The sequence below is a fragment of the Ochotona curzoniae genome, unplaced genomic scaffold (genome assembly GCF_017591425.1).
Source record: "Ochotona curzoniae isolate NIBS_2020 unplaced genomic scaffold, NIBS_Ocur_1.0 contig_3819, whole genome shotgun sequence".
Classification (NCBI taxonomy): domain Eukaryota; kingdom Metazoa; phylum Chordata; class Mammalia; order Lagomorpha; family Ochotonidae; genus Ochotona; species Ochotona curzoniae.
In genome coordinates, this window is record NW_024466004.1 from 55993835 (window position 1) to 56015482 (window position 21648).

The 21648-nt window shown below is 52.9% G+C and overlaps 1 protein-coding gene across 1 annotated transcript; it reads left to right on the top strand.

Annotated features, from left to right (window-relative positions):
- The first annotated feature begins 1234 nt into the window (after positions 1-1234).
- Positions 1235-21058, top strand: NR2E1 (nuclear receptor subfamily 2 group E member 1). The gene is made up of 9 exons (XM_040983126.1): positions 1235-1580; positions 6214-6359; positions 9391-9478; positions 10980-11215; positions 12795-12941; positions 14892-14988; positions 15378-15527; positions 15772-15877; positions 20836-21058. Exons 1-9 carry the CDS (start codon positions 1556-1558, stop codon positions 20996-20998), a joined length of 1158 nt encoding a protein of 385 aa, XP_040839060.1. The 5' UTR covers positions 1235-1555; the 3' UTR covers positions 20999-21058.
- The last annotated feature ends 590 nt before the right edge of the window (positions 21059-21648 follow it).

Genomic DNA, 21648 nt, shown 5'->3' on the forward strand with positions numbered 1-21648 from the left:
GGAGGAGGCCCTCCAGAAACCCTGCGCCGGCGTCGTGAGAGCAGGTCAAGCCGAGCGCGGGGGGAGAGCTGGTCCTTGCTTTCCAGCCACTCCGGTGGCGGTCACGGAGGCGTCGCCCTGCTCCGGGTGGGCCCGTTTTCGCGTGGGGGGCAGCTGGCGCCGCCCTCTGCGAGGCTCGTGCCCAGCTCCACGGCCGCGCAGGGCCTCCGGGAGAACCGTCCCCCGAGGCCCCAAGTCCACGCACGGCGTCCTCAGCTCTGAGTCGCTTCAGCACAGTTGCAAAATAAATAAATTACTCACCTCGGGCCAGTTCAAGTTTTAACCAACGGAAGGGGCACGGGACCAAGAAATGAACCAACTCACATGGCCACCACGTTCGGCGTGCACAATCACACGCAAACACACAGCCGCCCCTTGGCTTCCAGGAGCACTGTCTGTATGCCTGGCACTCTGTGAGCGGAAGGGGAAGCGTTCGGAGGAAACCCCGTCACCCCCTCCCCTCCTCCCTTGCCACGAAATCTAATAATTCATTTTTTTTTATTACAAGAGCGCGCCGTCCTCGTCGCCGCGCCTGCACAGAGCCGCGCGCTCCCTTATTCACTCTTCAACTCGTCAGCTCTGAGCGCGCCTGCATTTTCTTCGCGAGCCGCTTGGAGGTTCATTAATATCATTAGCATTTAACCCCCTCCCTCTTCCCATCTCCTCCCCGCACATGGCTGACGTCAGACCCCGCCAGGAGTTGGGGGAAAAGCTAAGTGGGCCAGGGACGCCCTATTCCCCTCCCCGCGGCTGCCTGTCAGGGCGCTTCTGGAGATATTACAGGGGGACCCAGCCCGCAGCGACAGGCACAAAGTCACGGGCTGATGAACTTCGGGGACCCTTGGCCGCTGCCTGCGCGGCTCTGCTCGGAAGCCGGGAGCCGGCCGCCGCTTCCCTCCCAGGGTGACCCTACGTTCCGGCTCTCCCAGCCGGCGCGGGGGTCCGGCGACGCCGAGCCCAGCAGCAGCCTTTGAGACCCCAGCCGTGTCTCCTGTCTTGCGTGGAAGAGCACCGGGCTGCGGAGACCTGCCCACTCTGCACGCCTCTGTAGCAGCGCTCGAGACCGAAGACTGAGTGGCCGGGATGAGGAGAGAGAGGGCTTGCGCCCTTGCCGCCCCCTAGAAAGGCCGTTTTCCTGTCTTCATCCCTCTGCCCTTCGCTACTCCTCCGGCTGTCTTCCTCCCTTCTGCTCCGATCCGTCTGCCTGTCCCTCTCCATCTGTCTGTCCATGCGTGTGTCCATATCCAGCAGCAGCCAACTGCAGCAGCAACTCCAGCAGCTGCGGTTTTTGCTAGAGCCGGGAAGAAATTTAAAGATGCTTCGATTTCCACCGTGGAACGAATTCTGAGAGCTCGGGGAGCTGCGCAGCGCGCCACCGCCACCCACCTGTCCGGCTCGGGAGCCCCGCAGGCTGGAGCCCGGCGGCTGGAGAGCTGCGGCGCCCGGCGGCGAGGCGGGCGCTGCCGGCCGGGACTCGGGCAGCGCCCACCAACCACTCCGCCCCGGGACCGCCAGCATGAGCAAGCCGGCCGGATCAACAAGTGGGTACCTCTGGGGGCCGCCGCGGGGCTTTGGCGCGCAGCCTGGGCGGGCGGGGAAGCGGGGAGGTTCTGCCGCCCCCCGCCCCCACGCATCCTCTTGGAGCAACACCCTTGCCCCATGGAGGGGACTCCAGGGGCTGGCGTGTGTCCCTGGGCCCTGCTGGTCCCCCGCAGAGAGAGTTGGAGCGTTTGGTAGTTTGCGGAGAGCAATCTCGTTGCCTCGGAATTGCCTGATTTTTCTCCTGGCCTCTGGTGTGTGTGTGGGGGGGGGGGGGGATGGAGATTGGAAGGTTGTGACCCGTACAATCGCCCACCCAGTCCGGCGTGTTTGCCCCCCATCCAGCAGCCAGGTAGGGGTGGGTGGGAAGGGTGCGACAGGGGCGGGAACTGGGCCGCAACTCCCCGGAGGGCTGCACAATAATACATTCGCTCCAGAAACTCTGCGATCTCCACGCAGCGCTCAACAGCAACTCCGTGCAAAGCGGATTGCGAATGGAATGCCGCGCACCCCGTTTCTAGTCGCCCCCACTAATCCTGCAAAGTGGGAAGCAGAGCCCATTGAAAAGTCACATTTTTCTTTAATCCTAAATCCGCGTAGGTCATAACTGGAGAATTTAAAGTATGACGAACCAACTGGAGCAAAAGACAGGCGCAAATCCCTAATCCCAAACGACTGGAGGCACTGTGGAGGCGGGAGTGCGCGGCCTGCGGGCTGCCTCGGCGGGCTTCTCGCCTTCCGGCAACTTCCTGAAGCCCCGGCGGGCTGGTGCACTGCCTGCTAGCCAGCTCCCGGGCGCCGAGGCAGCGTGTGCGGGGGGACCCCAGGAGGACAGGCCGGTCTGAGCCTGTGCCTGGGGCCGGCCGGGCCGTGGTGCTGGCTGGCTTGCTGGGGGTCTCCCCGGGGCGTCCCAGTTCCCGCCTTCCGGGTTCCAGGGTCCGAGACCGGAGGGTGTGTGGGGGAGAGGGGGAGACAGCCAGTGCCCACGCAGCGGGTGAAGTTTGCCAGTCGCTTTTTAAATTTTTATTTTTTGGCGCTCGGTGCATTCCTGCCCGCTCCCTCCCCCGCACTCGTCCTTATTGTCCCCCGGGGCTTTGAAAAGTTGAGAACGTCCACGGTACTTCTGAAGACTGATAATGAAGTTTCGCTTCCTAAGTGGGATGCCATTCCCACCTCCCCCTGTTCCCTCCGCCAAGAAGTGGGTTGTTTTCACTTGGTCCGTTTGTTTTGGTTTGCGTGCTTCGGTGGTGATAGGGGGCAAAGAAGGGAAACCAAAAAAAAGGAACAGGGCAAAAAAAAAAAAATGAACGTGAACGAAAAGGAAGAAAGGATGCTGAGAACTAGGGAGCGAGGAGGACAGAAAGGCCGTGTTCAGAGAGGACACCCCTCCTTCGGCGGGACTGGCCTTTCCCGCCCGCCTCGGGCCTACCCCGGCGCTCTGCCCATTGGGTCTCTGGGAAGCCGGGAGCTCTCGCTCTCGGTCGCCCGCCTTCCCGGCACGAGCGTGCTTCTTTCGGAAGACGCAGAACGAAGGAAGTCTCTTCCGGGTGCCCTTCCAGATCTCTCCGTCGCGAGCCCTGAAAACCATTCCAGGCCTTGCCAGGCCTCCCGCCTCGGTCGCCCCGGGCCTTGCGAGCGGGAAACTCGGGGTTTTCCTCTCCCTTGCGGTGCGGAGCTGCTGGGCGTCGAACGCCCGGGGTGAGGGAAAGGTGAGGAGGGGAAGGCGAGGGAAAGAGCGCGCCGAGGGCGCTGCGCGCTGGGAGGCTGGTACACCCTTTGGATTGTCTGAAGAGCCGAAAGTCCAGCGCTGCACGCAAGGGAGAAACTTGAGAGCCTTTCCACTACCCCCGAGAGCCTGGAGGCGGCCTCGGAAGGCTCCAGCGCCCGGCACCAGTCCTGCCGCCGCGGCTGGGCTTGCTGGGGCGCACCGGACAGCCGCGCCGCCTGCGGTGCGCTTTGCAGACCCGTGGCAGCAGCGGGGCCGGAATCGCGGCCCCGGGAGGCTAGCAGCTTGGTGCGCCCCGTGCTGGGTCAGTGGTCCCGGGGCAGGTCCGTGAGGTCTCCCTGTCTCCCGCTTGGCTGGGCTTGGAGAGGCTGGAGGGCAGGGCCCTGTCATCCAGAGCCCTTCCTGGGTGGTAACGAGACCCTGGCCAGTCACCCCCGCAGTCCGGACTAACTTCTTTCAACAGCCTCTGATGGTAATTACAGTAATCGAAGCTGCCATATATCTTTAGGCAATTATGACACACAAAAAGCCCCGAGGGTACCCCCTGGCGAGGGAAGTTAAGAACGGTTTTGCAGCCTAGAGTTGAGGGAGGGGGACTCCGGCTCGCCTCCCCTCGCGGTGCTCGCTCGGCTTGCTAACTGCGAGCAGGGTCAATCAGCTTGTCTCGTAACCCTAAGTCACCTCAGCGTGGCTGGGTGGCGGAGTCAGAGACCCACGCTGGCACGGTCTTGGAATGTTCGCGTCTTCCCACCCACCGCTACCCCGCACCCCATCCCCGCCCGCCCCGCCCGGGCCGCGCCCCGCCCGGCTGTCTCCACTCGACCTCCAACGTGGTGGGTGCTGGGGGGCTCCGGGGCTTCCTCGAGGTAGAGGCTATCCGAGGGGCAGTGGGGGTGACCTGCGGTGGTCTGGTCCCCGGAAGCCAGTGGAGGAGACACCTACCCACGCTGGGCTCTGCAGCAAATGTGTCCTTGGCCTCGGGTCCCATTGGGATGCGAGGGTGTGGAAGAAGGGACCCCGGCCACTACTCCTCCCTCCCATCCGTTCTTCTCGCCTTGAAGGGGACCAACTGAGACGACAAGTTGTTGTTGAGGCCCAGATTCGGACCCCAGCGGCCACAGCCCAAGTGGGCTAAACCCTCCCGGGTTCCTCGCTGCGGCAGGAGCCCAGCAGCCGGCAACTTCCCGGGCCACCCGGAGTAGCTCTGCGGGCGCGGTGACAGGCTCCGCGGGGGTGCTGGACGAGCCCCGCAGCGGCCTCGCGGGCAGAAGGGGACGGCCTCCTCAGTCTCTTCCTCTGCCAGCCACAACCTCCCCTCTCCCGCACCGCGGGGCGGCAGGGATGGTGGGGGGAGAGGGGGCGCCGAGTTGGTGGCGGCCGCGCCGCGCGCCTCCCCCGCCGGCCTTTGTGGTCGTCCGGATTCCCATGCTACTCTTTTTGACGGGTCACTGGTGGCTCTATAGGCAGGTGCTGCGGCAGGGTTGTAATTACCCGGGCCGAGCCTGGTCGTTACCGAGCGCCCCCCACCCTCCCGCCCGGTCCCAACCCCTCCTCCACCCACGGTCCCCCCGCCCCCCACCTGAGGCCTGCAGCCCGGAGCGGGTTCCCGCCTCCGCCTCGGCTCCCCCTCCAAGTCCAGACCCTGAGGCTCCAGCCTCTCCCCACCTAGATCCGCAACACTCAAGCCTTGAGTTGGGCCAGACCCAAATTGCAGGCTCTGGGACAGATAGCCCTGGGAAATTCGAGTAGTTCCAAGTCCTCTCTTGCTTTTAAAAAAGATTTTTTTAAAAGGTGTTAACGCTTTGGTTTTGCGGGAGGAAGGAATTTCCAGGTCCCCAGGAACGCTTTAGGCAGTTGTAAGATTCCTGAACTTGAGAAAGAAAGCGAGATTCCTGGGATGCGTTTCTCTGGCGACCCTGTCCTGATGCTCGGCCTGGGGTCCCTGGCCAAACGCAGGCTGGTGGGGGAGGGGGGGCGGTCAAGCGGGGGAGTCCAGGCAAAGTTGCCTGGAGCCTTGGGGTCTAGACGGATCAGTTAGATTCTCTAAAAGCGACGGGAAACCCGGAAAGACCCTTGAGGACCAAGCTGTATAGGCTGGTCGTTAGGGGGAAACGTTAGGGGTGCAGGGGCGCCGGCTCCGGTCCACCCGAGCTCTCTGGGAATCTGCCACTCGCCTCGCTGTCCTCTCCCTTGTCCAGTCCGATCCCTGCTCTGCAGAGACATCCCCCCCCCTAAAAAAAATGATTTCTCCCCCAGCGATCCACGCAGCATTCTTCGTAATAGGTAAAGAGAAAGTTAGACAATTACCATCACCCTGATTATCATTAATAATCTGAGTATTAGCATCACAATAATCATCCTAATAATAACAACCGCCCGGCAAAGCTCGGAGAGAACTCGATTGCCTTCCAGCTGCCATCCCCGGTTCCAGCCTTGTTTGTTTTTCTTCTTTTCCCTTTTGCATTTCAAGTTTGTCTCCGCGCGCTAACAACTTTGCTCTGTTAAATGCGAGAGCCCAGGAAAGGAGGGAGGGTGGAAGGGAGGGAGGAAAGGAGGCAGCCAGACTTGGCCGGGGAGCAGAAAGGCAGCGGGCTGGGCCGTGTTGCCTCCCCGGCCCTGCTGTAATCTTTGATTCCAAAATGGGTCTCGGCGATTAGACGAGACCCAAATACACGTAGCGGTGCATGAATAATGCTCATTGTAGGAAACTGACACTTGCTCAAGGGAAAAAAGTTTGGCTATAAAATCACTTCATTATTTGCTTTTACCGCAGCTTCGGTGCTAATCCTTTCAGAGGTCAGATTGCCTAGCGTCTTTCTCCCCCTGTCCTCTTTCCTCCCGTTCCTCTGCCCTCCTCTCGCCCCTTCCTCCCACCCTCTTCTCCCCTTCCCCCTTCCTTGCGATTTCAGGCCGCATTTTAGACATCCCCTGCAAAGTGTGCGGCGACCGCAGTTCGGGCAAGCACTACGGCGTCTACGCCTGCGACGGCTGCTCGGGGTTTTTCAAAAGGAGTATCCGAAGGAACAGGACGTATGTCTGCAAATCTGGAAATCAGGTACCTGCGCCAGCGCTCCAGGGGCGTTCCCTGCCCGAGACGCTCCGCTGCCGCCCCCTCCTCCGTGCGTGCCAAGGCCACCTCTGATTTTCCCGTGCCTCTGGCAAGACCTGGGGCTCTGACCTCTCCCTCCTGCTTCCCCCTGCCAACCTCATCTCAGAGACCCTTGGCTTCTGGACAGATGAGCTAAGGTCATTCCAGGCAGGTGAATAGGAGGAAATCTGAAATCCAACATCTCCATATTTTTTTTTTCTCCATCATTGGACTGAACTTGACCTTAGATAAGGTCCACACCTGGAAAACTTTGGCGTCTAAACCACAAGTGGCCAGTAGGAGAAGGGATGTTTTCTGCTTGTCCTCTGACTCCCATTTCAGCTTACGTGCCCCACCACTGCCTGGGGTGTAAAGTAAAGGTATTTCTGGCATCTGAGGCGAGTTCACCACTCTAGTAATCCACGGAAGACAGCTGTGGTGCTCTGCGGATGGGACTGTGCCCTCACAGCTTCCAGAAATGGGCAGCCTCGCACGCGGGTGGGGACTTGTCCACGCAGGACAAGCTGAAAGGGAAGGTGCAGCTGTAGCTCCTTGAAGCTTTTCTGTTGGTCTGTTGATTCTGGTTGGCTCAATTTTGTCTTGAGCAGGTAGATCAGTCTCAAAGACATGGAGGAGTCTGGGCATGGGTAAAAAGAAAGCCAAAGCTTCTAGAAGAAGCTGGGAGAGCCAATTTCCCACTCAGAGGCTCAGCTCAACCTTGGGGACCAAACTCTGGCTCCAGGCTTTTCTTTTCCCTTAGTCAGATAGATGGATCCAGAACCAGGAGATGACCAGCTGCACTCCTGGGAAGATCCCAGAGAATGCCTTAGTCAGGAATGGTTATTTTTGGCAACCACAGGGTAAAACATTTTCATCCTGAATGTAAATGATGTACATATGTCCACTCATGGTCTGCGGCTGGTGGGTTGTTCTGGTATGCTTTCCTGAAGCCCCTTCATGCTTGATTGATTCGGAGAGCTCTGCCTTAGCAGCAGAAACAAGAAGACGTTAGTGTATGGATCCATTAGTTTGCAGTTTCCAGCCCTGTCACCTGTCAAATTGGGTAGCTGCTCAAATCAGCATCCTTTTGCTTCACCCCAGGGACACAGCACACCATCCATTCATAGGAATGCCTCCCTGTAGCTGTCTATGGGATTGATGTGGACTGTTAGGTTTGATCAGGTGTCTGTGGGGACTAACTACATCCTACTTCCATGCAGTACACAAAAATCTGAGAATCAAAATTTTGGATCTTATGCTTGCCCTTAAAAAAGGAGACAGCTATTAAGGCAAACGTATTGCCATCAGCGCAAGCACGTGGCGAGGGAGCAATGATAGACTCCTCCAAGCTGGTGGAGTCTATCTTTGCATAGAAGATAAATGGACATGAGAGAGGCATTCTCCTTTCCCTTAGGCTCTAGATATTTAGATGTGCTTGATCTGATTGGAAGGTTCCCATTTTGTATTTGCATGTTTGGTAGAAGATATTGGTTGAGGACAGACCCAGATTCCATTTAACACCAAGTTCTTGCAGCCAGTAAATTGTCCTCAAGAACGCTCTCAGGAACGAAAATGATTTACTTTCTCTGAATCTGAGACTAGGTACATATTAAGCCCATCTTTTACAAACAGTAATAAAGATACTTGGATTGTTAGAAACTTTTGCCCCACCTTTTTCTGAAGAAAATTAACACATTTTAACTTGGACATTAAAGTGGAATTCTAGTATGTCATCCGTTCCCCAAGGCATCCCTCAAGGGTGAAGTGTACTCACTTGCACATCAGCGTCTGTGACTTTTGGAGATTATGAATCAAAATTTTAAAAACCCGTATTGGATTCTCTTACCCTGCACCACATGTGTAGCAGCAGTAACTTACACAAATGCCTGGCTGCACTGAACGTGTTGGGTGTTTTCTATGAACAAGATCCGCAGACACACCTTCCCACACCTGACCGTTGGCCTGTGTGTGTGCCCTTAGACAAGACACCTGGCACTGAATACAGGATGACATTTTGTCTGTAGATGACCTCTTTCAATGGCCAACACACCCGCCCACCCCATGAGACTGTCCCAGGTAAAGCATTTGTTTTCTCGTGCTAACCATCTTTCTCATCCATCACCAACTTTTCTGTTGCGGTCCCCAGGTGTCAGGTCTTGGGAACGTTGGCGCAGTGGGCCTTTCCAGAGCTGCCCAAATCCTGGGTGCTTCCCTCAGTTCCCACCCTACCAGGGCAAACCTGCCTCCCCCCTCAGGCCGCTCTGCTTTGCCTTCCAGTGTGTGGGGGAGATGGAGGGGCGCGAAGGATGCTTCCCTCCACCCAAATACAAAACGAGAAGTGAGTGATTTCCACTGGATAGAGTGACTTGACAGGGGAAAAAAGTGTGTGTGTGTGGTGGGGGATAGGACTCGCCCAAAAAGTAACAGCAGGGGGTACACCCAAGACTTGACAGAACGGAGCAGGGAGCGGGGAGTGGTGATGTGGGAGAAGAGGTCGAGGCTTGGCTCCTGACAGCCAGTCCGCTCCCAGCCGGGTTCAGAGGCCGCGGCTCCCGGCCGGGTCGCTGTCTTGGGTCCTGAACACCCCACCCTGGTCCCCGCCCCACCATTCTGCATCTTGCCGAGGAGACGTTCCTCTAGTGATTCGCCTCCGGGCAGCGGGGTCTGGCAAACCGTGCGTTTGGTTACTTGGAGGAGAATTTTGCCTCCTCCTCGGATTCCTTGGGGTCGAAGGCTGCCCGCTTTAAAAAGCCTAGGGGGTGTGTCCCGGCCCATTGTACCCCGATTCACCCGCCGCCCCGCCCCCCAACCCTGGCCCAAAGCTCTCGCGGTGCGCAGGCCGGGGCGCACAGCTCCAGCGACCCGCAGCCCGACTGGGCCCGACCCGATCCGACCCAGGGACTGCCCCCACGCCCTTTCCCCCTGCTCGGGTTGCTGCCGCCCCTGGTTCCTGTTTAAAACCCCTTGGGAACTTCTGAACGCTCGCGCTCTGTTCCAGGGAGGCTGCCCGGTGGACAAGACACACAGAAACCAGTGCAGGGCGTGTCGCCTGAAGAAGTGTTTGGAAGTCAACATGAACAAAGATGGTAATCAGTGCATTTCTTTCTTCTCGTAATGTTGATTGAGTAGTAAGTAAATTAGATGTACAGAAAATACACGACATTCCTGTGCATGGAAATCATCTCGCCACAGCCAAGTCTTTCCAGACGCTGGGGACGGGCCTCGGGTGCCGCAAGTCACCTCCACGACCCTCGGCAGGTACCCGCGGTGAGCGAGCTTCATGCCTGCCACCCCCACCAGCTCAGACAGGAGGACCCTTGCTGGGGACCCTGAGCATGTCCTGTCTCTCATCTGAACTCGCTCTCCTCGCTGGCTGCAGCCTTTCGTGGCCTCCTTCGAAGCCTGCTAGCCTTCCGCGGGCTAGGCAGTCTTGGAGAGTCTCCAGAGAAGTGGATGATGGGCACTAAGGCACCACGGTGTATAGGAGGAGAGAGGGCACAGGCTCGAAAGTGCGGGGTTTTCGAGCCCTCGTTGGCGAATGCACCTAGATGCCCACGTCGGTGCGCCCAGTAAGCCGATTTGGAAAGACAGAAAGGGGGCTGGAGGGGCCACCGGACGCCGAAGGGGTGCGTGGGATACCCAGCTCCCGCAGAGATCTTCAAGGGGCGCAAGCCCGAACGTGGTGACCAGGATGCAGTCCAGCTGCGTCCCCGTCGTGGCCTGGCGAGGGCGCCCCAGGCTGGGGGACGGAGATTCTGGGTGGGAGGGCAGAGTGCAGCCCGCAGGCGGCGGTGGCAGCCGCGACCGCTACTCGAGCTTAGAAGACAGCCCGGGAAGGCTGCGCGGCGACCAGGCCGAGCTCTGTCCTCCGAAGCGCAGGAAGCAGGAGCGAGCGTCCAACCTGTTGCACTGTGTATTGACAAGTTGTCAAGCTCGGCGGGCGGAAGATTGCCCTGAATTAATTTGTTTGTTTAAACTGCTGGTAGTAATTGTCACATCTCCCCTGCCTTCCTCCAGCACTCTCCAAGACATGCTGTCTCTCTGGTCCCATTCCCCGCGTCCCCGGGGCTCGGCTTTCTCTCTCTCTCTCTCTCTCTCTCTCTCTCTCTCTCTCTCTCTCTCTCTCTTCCTTCTGGCGCCTTCAGAATAAAGGAGCCAATAATTTTTTTTGGGGGGGGGGGAAGGAATCGCTGTAACATTGCAAATTAGAGACCTTGAATCCTGAGCGAGCTGGGAAAATGCGTGTGCCTAGCTGTGCTCGACGTTCCGCAGGCCTGGTGGGGTCTGTGGCGTCCCCAACCGTCCCTGGGTGGGAGGAGATCCGAACTCACAGAGAAGGCACCTAGGGCGCTGTGAAGCCCGGCCACGCTGCTAGCACCTGGGACACCGCGCCTCTGCTTCCTAGCCCACGGGGCTTGTGGGGTGGGCCATTTCGGGGCGCCTTCCGCCTTCGCGTCTCCTTTCCTTTCCTCTCATCTCCCTTTGAGTGACCTTGCCCGTCCCGAAGGGGCTGGTTTCGGAGCAGGGTCCTTCCACCTGCTCGGCGTCTCCGATCAGAGCCGCACGTGCGTCCTTGTGTCTCCGCAGCCGTGCAGCATGAGCGCGGGCCCCGGACGTCCACCATCCGCAAGCAAGTGGCCCTCTACTTTCGCGGGCACAAAGAGGAGAACGGGGCGGCCGCGCACTTCCCCTCGGCCGCGCTGCCGGCGCCTGCCTTCTTCACCGCCGTCACCCAGCTCGAGCCCCACGGCCTGGAGCTGGCCGCGGTGGCCGCCACGCCGGAGCGACAAACCCTCGTGAGCCTGGCTCAGCCCACGCCCAAGGTCAGTGGTCTTGCCGAGGCGGAGCGTGGGGGTGGGGAGAGGCACGCACCCAGTGCCCCGGGACGACGTTCAGGTCAGGCGGGCAGCCTCACCCCCAACCCCGGCCCTCACCCCACAATTCCTAACTTCGTGCACGGAGCGCCTGGCGAAGGGTGGGGACTTCTCAGAGCAGCTGCCAGTGTGCACTCCCCGTGACGTTCTCGTTCAGTGAATTTGCTGTGGAGCCTGCAGCTTTGGGGAACATTCATTGGTGCCAGGTGGTGGGTTGGGTCCTACATAAACCCAGAAAAAGGCGGTAGGTGTTCCTGGAGGCGGGGAAGAGAAGAGTTACAGGGTTGCAGATCTCCTGGTTCCACTGTTTGGGAAAAGCGTTGCTGTGTTTCCTCCCCTCCCTACCACGCCCCCTTTTTTTCTTAAATACGATTTTTTTCCAGTTCATAAGGCAGAATGACAGAAAAAGAGGGAGTGTCTGATTTCACCTCCATCTACTAGTTCACTCCCCAAATATCTGCAACATCCCAGACTGGGCCAGACCAAAAGCCAGGAGTCAGGAACTCTTTCTTGGTCTCCCACACTAGTGGCCTGGACCCAAACCACTTGGACCATGCTTGGCTGAGTTCCCAGACACATTCGCAGGGAGCTGGATAGGAAGTGGAGCAGCGTGGACTTGAGGAAGAACTCAGGAGTCAGCAGTAGGAGATGGGATGCTGGTGTGTCCGGTGGCAAGTGATGGCCTAACCCCAAGCATCACATCCCCACCCGTGGAGCTGACACCTGTTGCTAGCACAGGCTTTGGAATCAGCCTCCTTGTCCCCACTCCTTTCCTTCACTTCAGAGCCACGGGGCTCCTAGCAGAGACACTGGCTGAACCATCTGGTAAGGCTGCCACCTAGGGACTACCCTTTGTGACTCCAGCTAAGATCTCCTCCCCCAGCCCCCCAGAGCAGGGCCAGCTGCAGCCCCCAGCCCTCCCACCCCCTGCAGGAAAGCCAAACACCTGGGCACACGCACACACATGCAATGTTGAATATTGCTTTCCTACCCTTGATGTGTATAATAAGCTCGGGGAAGTAGTGTTATGAATATGTTGTCAGTTATGAATGGGAATGTTCTGTGAATGATTAAGATGTCTAATTGAAATATTTCCATAATATACTAATCCTTTCTAAAAATACTCGTATGCATATTTGTGTTTGGGATGCCTATTAATTTATACTTTTTTCACATCTATTTTTATTTACACAAATGCAAGCAGCTCTTGTCTAAATTGGGATCCAGGCCTAGCTCAGCCCAAGAACCATTTGCTGTAGGGAAAGAAAAGGGAGAAAGGCCTCCAGGGAGTGGGAGTGGGCCTTCTTTCCCCCTGGGGATTGATTCCCAAACTCAGAAAAACTTGGGTTCGCTTTTGACCCACCTCTGGCACCTGCGCACTTTGAAGCGGAGTGTCCAAGTTTCCTTAACTCCTCCTGGTTCCCCTCCCGGTCCTCCTCGTTTTAATTAGACAATGAAGAGGCCGGCTCTTTCGGCCAAGCTGTGGTGTTCCTCACTTTCAAAGCGTCACTCTGTCTTCCCTTCGCAGTACCCCCATGAAGTGAACGGAACCCCGATGTATCTTTACGAAGTGGCCACCGAGTCTGTGTGTGAGTCGGCGGCCCGGCTGCTCTTCATGAGCATCAAGTGGGCCAAGAGCGTGCCCGCCTTCTCCACGTTGTCTCTGCAAGACCAGGTACGACCGGCAGGGCCCTGTGGTCCCGTGGTAGGTAGCACGGGACTGGGAGGGAAGCGAGCTCAGCCCGGACTAGCTCAGTGCCATTCAGCGCGCTCCCAGGCTGCCTTGGAGGACGCCCGGCACCAGCTGCTCTACTAGGGGACCCTTCATCAGAAGTGTCTATGTCATTTCAGGGAAGCCGGGGCTGGTCTCTGAGGAACACATAGAATATTCTCTCTCCCTTTCTTTTACAAAATCATCAAATTTTATTCAAAATTTGCTATTCTAAAGATCTTTGCAATGGTCTGTAAGTCAGTGTTTCTCCAAGAGCAAGGCACTCAGGAGAAATAGATTTTTGCGCTTGCCCGTGCACCAGACCTTGGTCTCTTTGGTTTGCGTCCTCCAGTCTGTCTTCTCAACTGTGAGTTTTATCTATGGGCTGTGGAATCGCTGGATGCTTTGCACAGCGCCCGTGGCCCAGCAGCATCCGCCTGGATTCTTTAAGGGCTTTTAGAGACTTCATAAATACACGGGTATTTTGCATAATTCTGCAGTGGTTAATAAATGACATTCAGAGAGAGGAGAATTATGTGCAGTTAAAAATTGCATTGGACCAACATTCAGACATTTCGTTGTTGAGGAGTCCCAGACAGGGCCTCTGCCAGCATTTTTTTCTAACCTAAGGAGAAAAGAGGAAAATGAAATGTCCACCATTGCAGGCTGTTACCAGCAGATTCGCTAAAGTTCATGACACATTTCCCCCCAAAAGGCTACTCTATGATTCTAAGAGCAGAGGGTTTGCTTCTTCAGCTGCTTTATTCAGGTCCCAAGGAAAGCATAGCAGTGCCCCTTAGATGAGGCAGTTGCCCACAGAAAGATCAGGCAACGTGCTGGAAACATTACAACCTCCAACATGAGATATTATTTTCATTTCATGTTGTGAACTTGCAGACATGACCAGCATGATACAGTATTTACCTTTCATATGAAATTGTTATTTCCTATGCTTAAGGGAATAAAACTAAAAGCATTTGAAAATAAGACCTTTAGGTCTTAAGCTGATTTTCTTCACAAGCCTTCAGGATGCAGCTCTCGGCTCCTAAAAGGAAAAAAAAAAAAAAAAACCATCCAGAATTGGCTGAGTTTTGAGAGGTTTTTCAAAAACAGATTTTCCAATGTAGTTGGGTCTTACTTTGATTAGCTTACTTGGCTGTAGCCCTTCTCTCTCTGTGTGTATGTGTAAGTTGCCTATTTTTTTTTAAAAAAATAAGTATTTGTGGACTCTAATCCAAACAAAATTTACTTTGTCTGCCACTTAACCGTTTGGTGGAAACCTTTAGACAACAAGCAAACAATAGTGAAGTGGAAACCGGTCTATTAATGTGGATGAGACAGATTCTCAGTTTAAATATTCAGGACCACATTTTATTAGGATGAAAATGACAAGCACCTTGATGTTGTCCACTTATGAGTCAGAAAAATCAGGCAGCGAGATGAGGTAAACTCCGCAACACCCCATTACCATAATTACGGCCTGATTTCCCTGCCTGCCTCTTGGGGAATTAGTGCTCCTCTCTCCTGGTCCCCTTCCCAAGCCCAGCCCCCCAGTCCTCCTTCACCCTGACACAGGGGGAGGAGGCCACCTGCCAGGGCAGTTCCTGGAGCCCAGGACCAGGAAGTCTCTGAGTGGTCAGCAGCCAGGCAGATGCAGAGCTGGAAGGCTGACAAATCTGGGGGGAATTGGGAAGGCTGACATTCAGATGCCTGCGTATGGGCTGGAGGCACCTTTGCAAAATGGAACCTATAGAAACAGAAGGGAAAACCAAAATATTCAGGAAAAAAAATTTAATTTTATCAAGATAAGCATTTCAAAACACTTTTTGAAAATAGTGGAAATTTACCTATTGAAATTGTTTATAAATCTATAAATGACACACTGTATTATATTATACATCTGTTGTATGGCAGCTGATGCTTTTGGAAGATGCTTGGAGAGAACTGTTTGTTCTAGGAATAGCACAATGGGCCATCCCGGTGGATGCTAACACTCTACTGGCTGTATCTGGTAAGAATTGCACCATTTAATGACTTTGTTGTAGAAATTACCATAAAAATACATTACTGAAAAAAAGAACAACATGTCAAGAATAACAAATTCCTGTGGAACAATAGAGTCTACCTGTCATTTCTAAATCTATATTTAAATGCAAATAATGTTGTTTTGTTGTATTCATGACTGCTTGCATTGTTATTTAAATGCAAATTACTGTGTTTGTTATCATCCAAGAGAAGATTTTATATTAACTTTCATACACGATAGCCAGTTTACATGGAACCAGATATCTTAGAGTGACAATTGAATAGATATTTGATATGCAGAATTTGGTCAAAAATCAATATTAAATCATGGAAATGCCTTCCTGGGAAAGTATCTCTCTCCTATTCTGATTCTAGGCATGAATGGTGACAATACAGATTCCCAGAAGCTGAATAAGATCATATCTGAAATACAGGCTCTGCAAGAGGTGGTAGCTCGGTTTAGACAACTCCGGTTAGATGCTACTGAATTTGCCTGTCTGAAATGCATCGTCACTTTCAAGGCTGGTAAGCAGACATGGACCCCTGGCTCTTCTCCTGCCCCACTTTTGTCACCTCACTGAAAGTCCAGACTGACCTTCGCCAAAGGAGATGATGGTACCTGAGGGAGCTGACACTCCTAGGGGTCCGGCGCCATCTTTGATAGCAATAGGGACCTGTTCATTCCCCTAATGAGCACCCACTTCCAGAGTGGAGCAGCCTCCAGCGTTTCCTGTGCTACCTGTCACCGTTTCCTGATCTCCATTTCTAGTTCCCACACACAGCGGCTCTGAACTGAGAAGTTTCCGGAATGCTGCCGCCATCGCAGCTCTTCAAGACGAGGCTCAGCTAACTCTCAACAGCTACATCCATACCAGGTGACCTTTGCTTGGCTTAAACATGGACTTCAGAGAATTGCTTCCCTTGTGAATGTGTGAGCAGGCGGTAGCAAGCCAGTTCAGACATTGTGACTGATGATCCTGTTGCCAACCCATTCACCTAGAATCCACAGCTTCACTTATTTCCCAGGGTGGGCAGAAGGAGTAAATCAGTTTAGAGGACCTCAGTGAAAGCATTGGCAGGCATGTCACAGCTGTGCTGGCCAAACAAATCAGTTCACCCAACCAGTAGAATACATTTGTGTGAGTGGATATGGGAAGGGTCAAGTTTGAAGGCCAGAGGATTGCGAATGACACATTAGAGAGTAGTCACATATCCTCTGAAAATAAAAGGCAAGTGCTTTTCTTTCTTACTGTTTTTCTTGCCTTCTTTTTTCTTTTTAAATATTTATCTTCTTTTTATTGGAAAAGCAGATGTATAGAGAGAAGGAGAGACAGAGAAAGATCTTCCATCTGCTGATTCACTCCCCAAGTGCTGCAATGGCAGGAGTTGAGCTGATCTGAAGCAAGGAGTCAGGACCTTCTTCTGGGTCTCCCACACGGGTGCAGGGTCCCAAGGCTTTGGGCCGTCCTTGACTGCTTTCCCTGGCCACAAGCAGGGAGCTGGATGGGAAGTGGAGCTGCACCCAAATTGGGATCAGTACTACTTAAGGAACCAGAGAAATGTTCAGAGAAACTGTCTTTACCTCTGTCCTGACTGCTGTTTGGCTCTGGTGATTGGTGTCTATTGTGGTCTTTCAAGACAGGACCCAACACACTCTGGCCAAGCAGGGCAGGCTGTCCTTGGTTATTCATGGAAAGTCTTAATTTCTGTGATTCCAGCAAAGTATAGACTTTCTGATTCCATTTTCAGTTGAGAGAGAGAGAAAGCCAGGCTTTTGAACAGCACCAGAACCTTCCACAGGACTGTGGTAGATCTGAAGTTAGGGTAGAGGGGGCTGTGCTTGCTTATTCTCTTCATTGATCTTGAACAGGACCCATGTCTTCCAGCTGTATCATCTCGGCTTCAGCCCCCACCTTGTGCTAATACCTCCTTTCATCTTAGCACCCTCAGAAATCTCAAGTCCCTATCTCTGTGGCACGTGATACCGTTGCTTCTTAAGTCTCATTTGTATCAAAAAGCCTCTTGAGATCATGGAACGAATAATGCAGTTCTCTGCCCATGGGATATCTTTGGGACTATTGGGTGATCGTGCACATATACATGTTTTTCTACTCTGAGTACAGAACATGCCTATAGCCCCATTGATATTTGTTCAACATCGTAAGAAGGGAGCAGTCCATAATTGGGACACTTGTTTCCCCCACTAAATACCAACTTGCCTTTCATAGCTGACTGTTGATATTCATAGCCATTCCTGTATAAGTGGCAATACAAGAAGAGAATGGCAAGGCAGTTAATGGATTCAGTCCAGATTCTGCTGAGTACCTACCTGTGACATGCAAAGAACTAGAAGGGCATCATGAGATGCCAGAAAGAACCAAGGGTTGACCCCTTACCAGAGGACCAAGTGGGTAGAAATGTTGTCTAGTCCAAAGCAGAGAGAAGAATGTAAAGTGGAGAATGGTATACCAATTCCAGTTGCAGGGGTGAAGGGTGAGGGAAATCAGAAAGGCCAATTGATGCAGGGGTCTGTGAGTTGCTCCTTGAACGGTGGCAGGGGTTCTGCAGGGCAGAAGGTCTGAATGCAGAAGCAGTGGGGAGCAGGTGGAGGTGCAATGAGGGGTACCAGGAAGATAGGTGATGGGAGTTGGGGAGCCTGGCATATCAGGAGCTACTGATAGGATGACCCAAATTTCAACCCCAGATCAATGGGTAGAGAGAGAGATGTCAGCTTTACTTAACTATAACCTTGGTTAGAAACTATGTAGAAAGAGTGCTCCCATCTGCTGATTCATAAGCATATGCCTCAATAACTGGGGCTAGTCCAATTTATAGGCAGAAAGGAGTGACAAACTGACTGATCACAATTAATCTTTAAATTTATTTATTTATATTGGAAATAAAAAGAGAGACAAAGAGGCAGAATTCCATCTGCTGGCTCACTCCCCACATGGCTGCAACAGCTGGTGCTAAGCTGATCCAAAGACAGCAGCCCGAAACAACTTCTTAATCTTCCACGTGGGTGCAGGGTCCAAGAACCAGAGCCAGCTTACACTGCTTTCCCAGGTCACTAGCAGGGAGCTAGATGGGAAGTGGAGCAGCCAGCACATGAATCAATGCCCATATCGGATACCGGCCCTTGCAGATAGATTAGCTAACTAAGCCATCATGCCAGCCCCTGCTCACAATTGTTTCTTAGAATGCCTGTGCCCTGACTTCACTCATTAGCATGAGCAATTGGAGGTTTCTCTTCAAGTTTAAGTGTTTGGGGACTAGCACAGACTGAAGTATTTCCACTCAGGTCTCCCACAGAGGGTTGGGAGCCCAACGACTTGAGCTGCTGTCAGCAGGAAGTTGGAGTTAGGAGCCAGAGCTGACTATAAAGCTCTGGGTGCACCAACATGGGACCCAAGCATCCTAAGCACTGGGCTAAACACCTAATACTCACAGCAATCTGTCTCAGAGAACCAGCAGGTATGCCACATTGCCCTTACCCCTAAACGAGGACATTATCTGGGAAAGGAACATTTCCGTTTTGGAGTGGAATTCCACTACAGCAATAATCCAATATTCATGTATAAATGTCTTGATCATGCACGTGACAAAAATTACTTTGCTTTCTTTCTTAGCTCCTTCCAATCAATGAATGCTCTTTTCTCCAGCACTTTTCTGGCTAGAAAAATTACAGCCTGGACTAAAATGAAATGTGAGCATGCGCACTGAGCTAATTGTATGTTACAGCTCTATGAGCTCCTTCTGCAATTAACTAAGGGCATAAGGAGAAATGTAGGGACAGTCTTTTTAATAAAGATTTATTTTTATTAGGAAGTCAGATACACAGAGAGTAGGAGAGACAGAAAGAAAGATCTTCCATCTGCTGATTCACTCCCCAAATGACCGCAACAGCCAGAGCTGAGCCGATCTGAAGCCAGGAGTCAGGAGCCTCTTCTGGGTCTCCTATGCAGATGCAGGGTCCCAAGGCCTTGGACTGTCCTCACCTGCTTTCCCAGGCCTCAAGCAGGAAGCTGGATGGGAAGCAGGGCCACCAGGATTAGAACTGGTGCCCATGTGGGATCCTGGCATGTACAAGGCAAGGACTAGCTGCTAGGCTACTGCACTGGGCCTGGGACAGACATTTTAATCAGACTCTATGGTGTAACTGAAGGTTGAGTACTCCATTTTGTGCTAGTCCTGAAACACTTAACCTTGATGAGAAGCTTTCAATTACCCATGCTGGTGGATAAAGTCAAGGCACAGGTATTCTTAAAAATTATCGTGATCAATTGTCCTATCACACATTGTTAGTGTGTCTGGAGCACCGTGCTCCACAGGTACCAGGCAATCCTTGGTAACTGGCAACTAAAGAATGAAAGATGTTGGTGAGTGGATGAGTCATCATTGATTCACAGCAAATCAAGAGTTCATTGTCTATGGATTCACCAAAGCCTGTCCTTCTGAAAGGTAATCTCACCCAGGACGGATGAACAGTCTTGGGCAGCCAATGTACGGGCTAGCACCATTCCCCTCCCACTCTAGGGGTAGCTCTCTTCTCTGCTTGGGCCTGGGAGGGAGACAGCTGTTAAGACTGGGAAATGTCCAGGGTATAAAGAAGATGTAGGGTTTGCGAAGACTTTTCTGGAAACACAAGGAAGTGCCTGCAGCAAGGAGAGCAAGTGGTGAGATTTCATATGTTCTTCCAAATGCAGGTACGGTTCACCACCTCCATACCACATGATTAAATGTAGGCTGGTAGCCCCTGTCCATGGGTGATCATGATGCAAGGCAGTGAGAGAGCCAACCATCCCTCCCAGAGCCCCAGGATGAATGTCAAACATCATATGCACTTGAAAAGAGAGATTCTCGCATTCCCAGAGCTAGAGATGAATATCAAGGTCAAGGGTGTTCTAGAGTCTGCATGTAAGGTGGATTTAGCAGCCTGTGCAACACAACTTCCAAATTCCTTTGAAGGAATGTAGGCACCTGCTGGCGTGTATGGACACTGGCTTAGTCACAGAGGTGTGTCCCTGGGACTTGGTGTTTCAGGTGTTTGTTCAGTATAGGGTACACTAACTTCCAACCCCAAGCTCTTGGCTGGGGATGCAGCAGGTCCTTGGAAGGAGGTGGCGCACAGGCACCTGAAGATGACAGACAATTGAAGGTGCACATGAGCACAGATGCCTTTTGGACACCAAAAGAGGAAATTGTTCAGCAATTTTTCACAAATTTAATTGTATGCCAATTTCATTGACATAAAAGTTGGGTGGTCTTGCCACCCAACAGAACTGGGTCTTTAGTTACAGGGTGATAAGGATGGAATTATTCCCGAGAGCGATTAAGTGTAGTCCCTGAATGATCATTTGGAGAACTGCTTGGAAAAAAGGAGGCTTTTTTTTTTTTTTTTTTTTTTTTGGAACAAGCCTTGCAAAGGAATCTGGAGAATTTTAAAAGATGGGTTCTATTGCTACATTTGTCATAGCCACCCTGATGTTTTTCTATAGTGACAACCTTAAGTTTGTTATTTGGTTTAAGATTAGTGGTGTGGGGTTTTCTTCTCTCCAAACTAGATGTAATCTTTTTATAACAGAGATAGAGCATGTGCAAGAGAGAGTCACCGTGTGCATTTGGTACCACAGTTAATGTTCTCCAGGTCGCCAGTTATCTGTGTACAAAACATGGACACTCGTGCTTGTCCAGGGCTTCACTGCCCATTTCAATTCAAGATGCCCAAATCAGGAAAGTATTCTGGGGGTGATGTGCATCCCATCATAGGAAGTTGTTTCTCTTTGGTAATAATGGACTCTGACCTTGCCTTCACTGTTTCTCCTAATGCCAGGTACCCCACTCAACCTTGTCGCTTTGGAAAACTACTGCTGCTCTTGCCGGCTCTACGTTCCATTAGCCCATCAACCATAGAAGAGGTGTTTTTCAAAAAAACCATCGGCAACGTGCCGATTACAAGACTGCTGTCAGACATGTACAAGTCCAGTGATATCTAAGCTCCCGCTTGGCAGTCTGAGGAGTGCATCAGATGGACTTGTACCCGTGGAGAGCAAGCCTCAACTAACACACCCGGGAATGCATAGCCTTCAGGACCAGATGCCAGCTGACACAAAGCCGTTGCACGTAGCTGCCACCTGCGGCCTGGGAAGGAAAGGGAGGAGCAGTGGGATCACCTGTTGCCCTGCCCTGGGAGGGGTCCAGTGGGGTCGTCCCAGGCTGCGCAGTTCTGCCTCTTCCCTGGAATATGAGGGTGAGGCCCAGCTAGTACCTTCCTTCCTTTCTTAGCAAACGCAGTTAAACAGAGCTCTGAGCCCAGCATTGTCATGCGGCCCTCCAAACTGTTTTATTGGAGCACTTATCCTAAAAATAATGGTTGGAGTTTCAGTTACCGTTTAAAAAGTTCCCATGCATTGCTATACATCATCAAGTGGCCTTCGGAACAAAGTTAATGAATGAAAAGTAGCTTATGCTGTGTGATTGGCATTTTCTCTTCATTTTTCTTTCTTCCTTTTTCCCTTTGTTCTTTCTCACCTCATTTTCCCCCTATTTCTATTGCTATTTTAAAAATACCATAGGCCAGGCAACCTTGTCAAAGAACTTAGTGGACCAGGACTTCAGGTTGGATAACATCTCAGAACTCGATAAG

Bases quoted from the DNA above. Each gene is read 5' to 3' on its own strand.
- NR2E1 (XM_040983126.1), top strand. From the start codon at position 1,556: ATGAGCAAGCCGGCCGGATCAACAA. The intron at 12,942-14,891 runs GTACGACCGGCA...GTTGTATGGCAG, and splicing joins CGTTGTCTCTGCAAGACCAG to CTGATGCTTTTGGAAGATGC. The intron at 15,528-15,771 runs GTAAGCAGACAT...CTCCATTTCTAG, and splicing joins CATCGTCACTTTCAAGGCTG to TTCCCACACACAGCGGCTCT.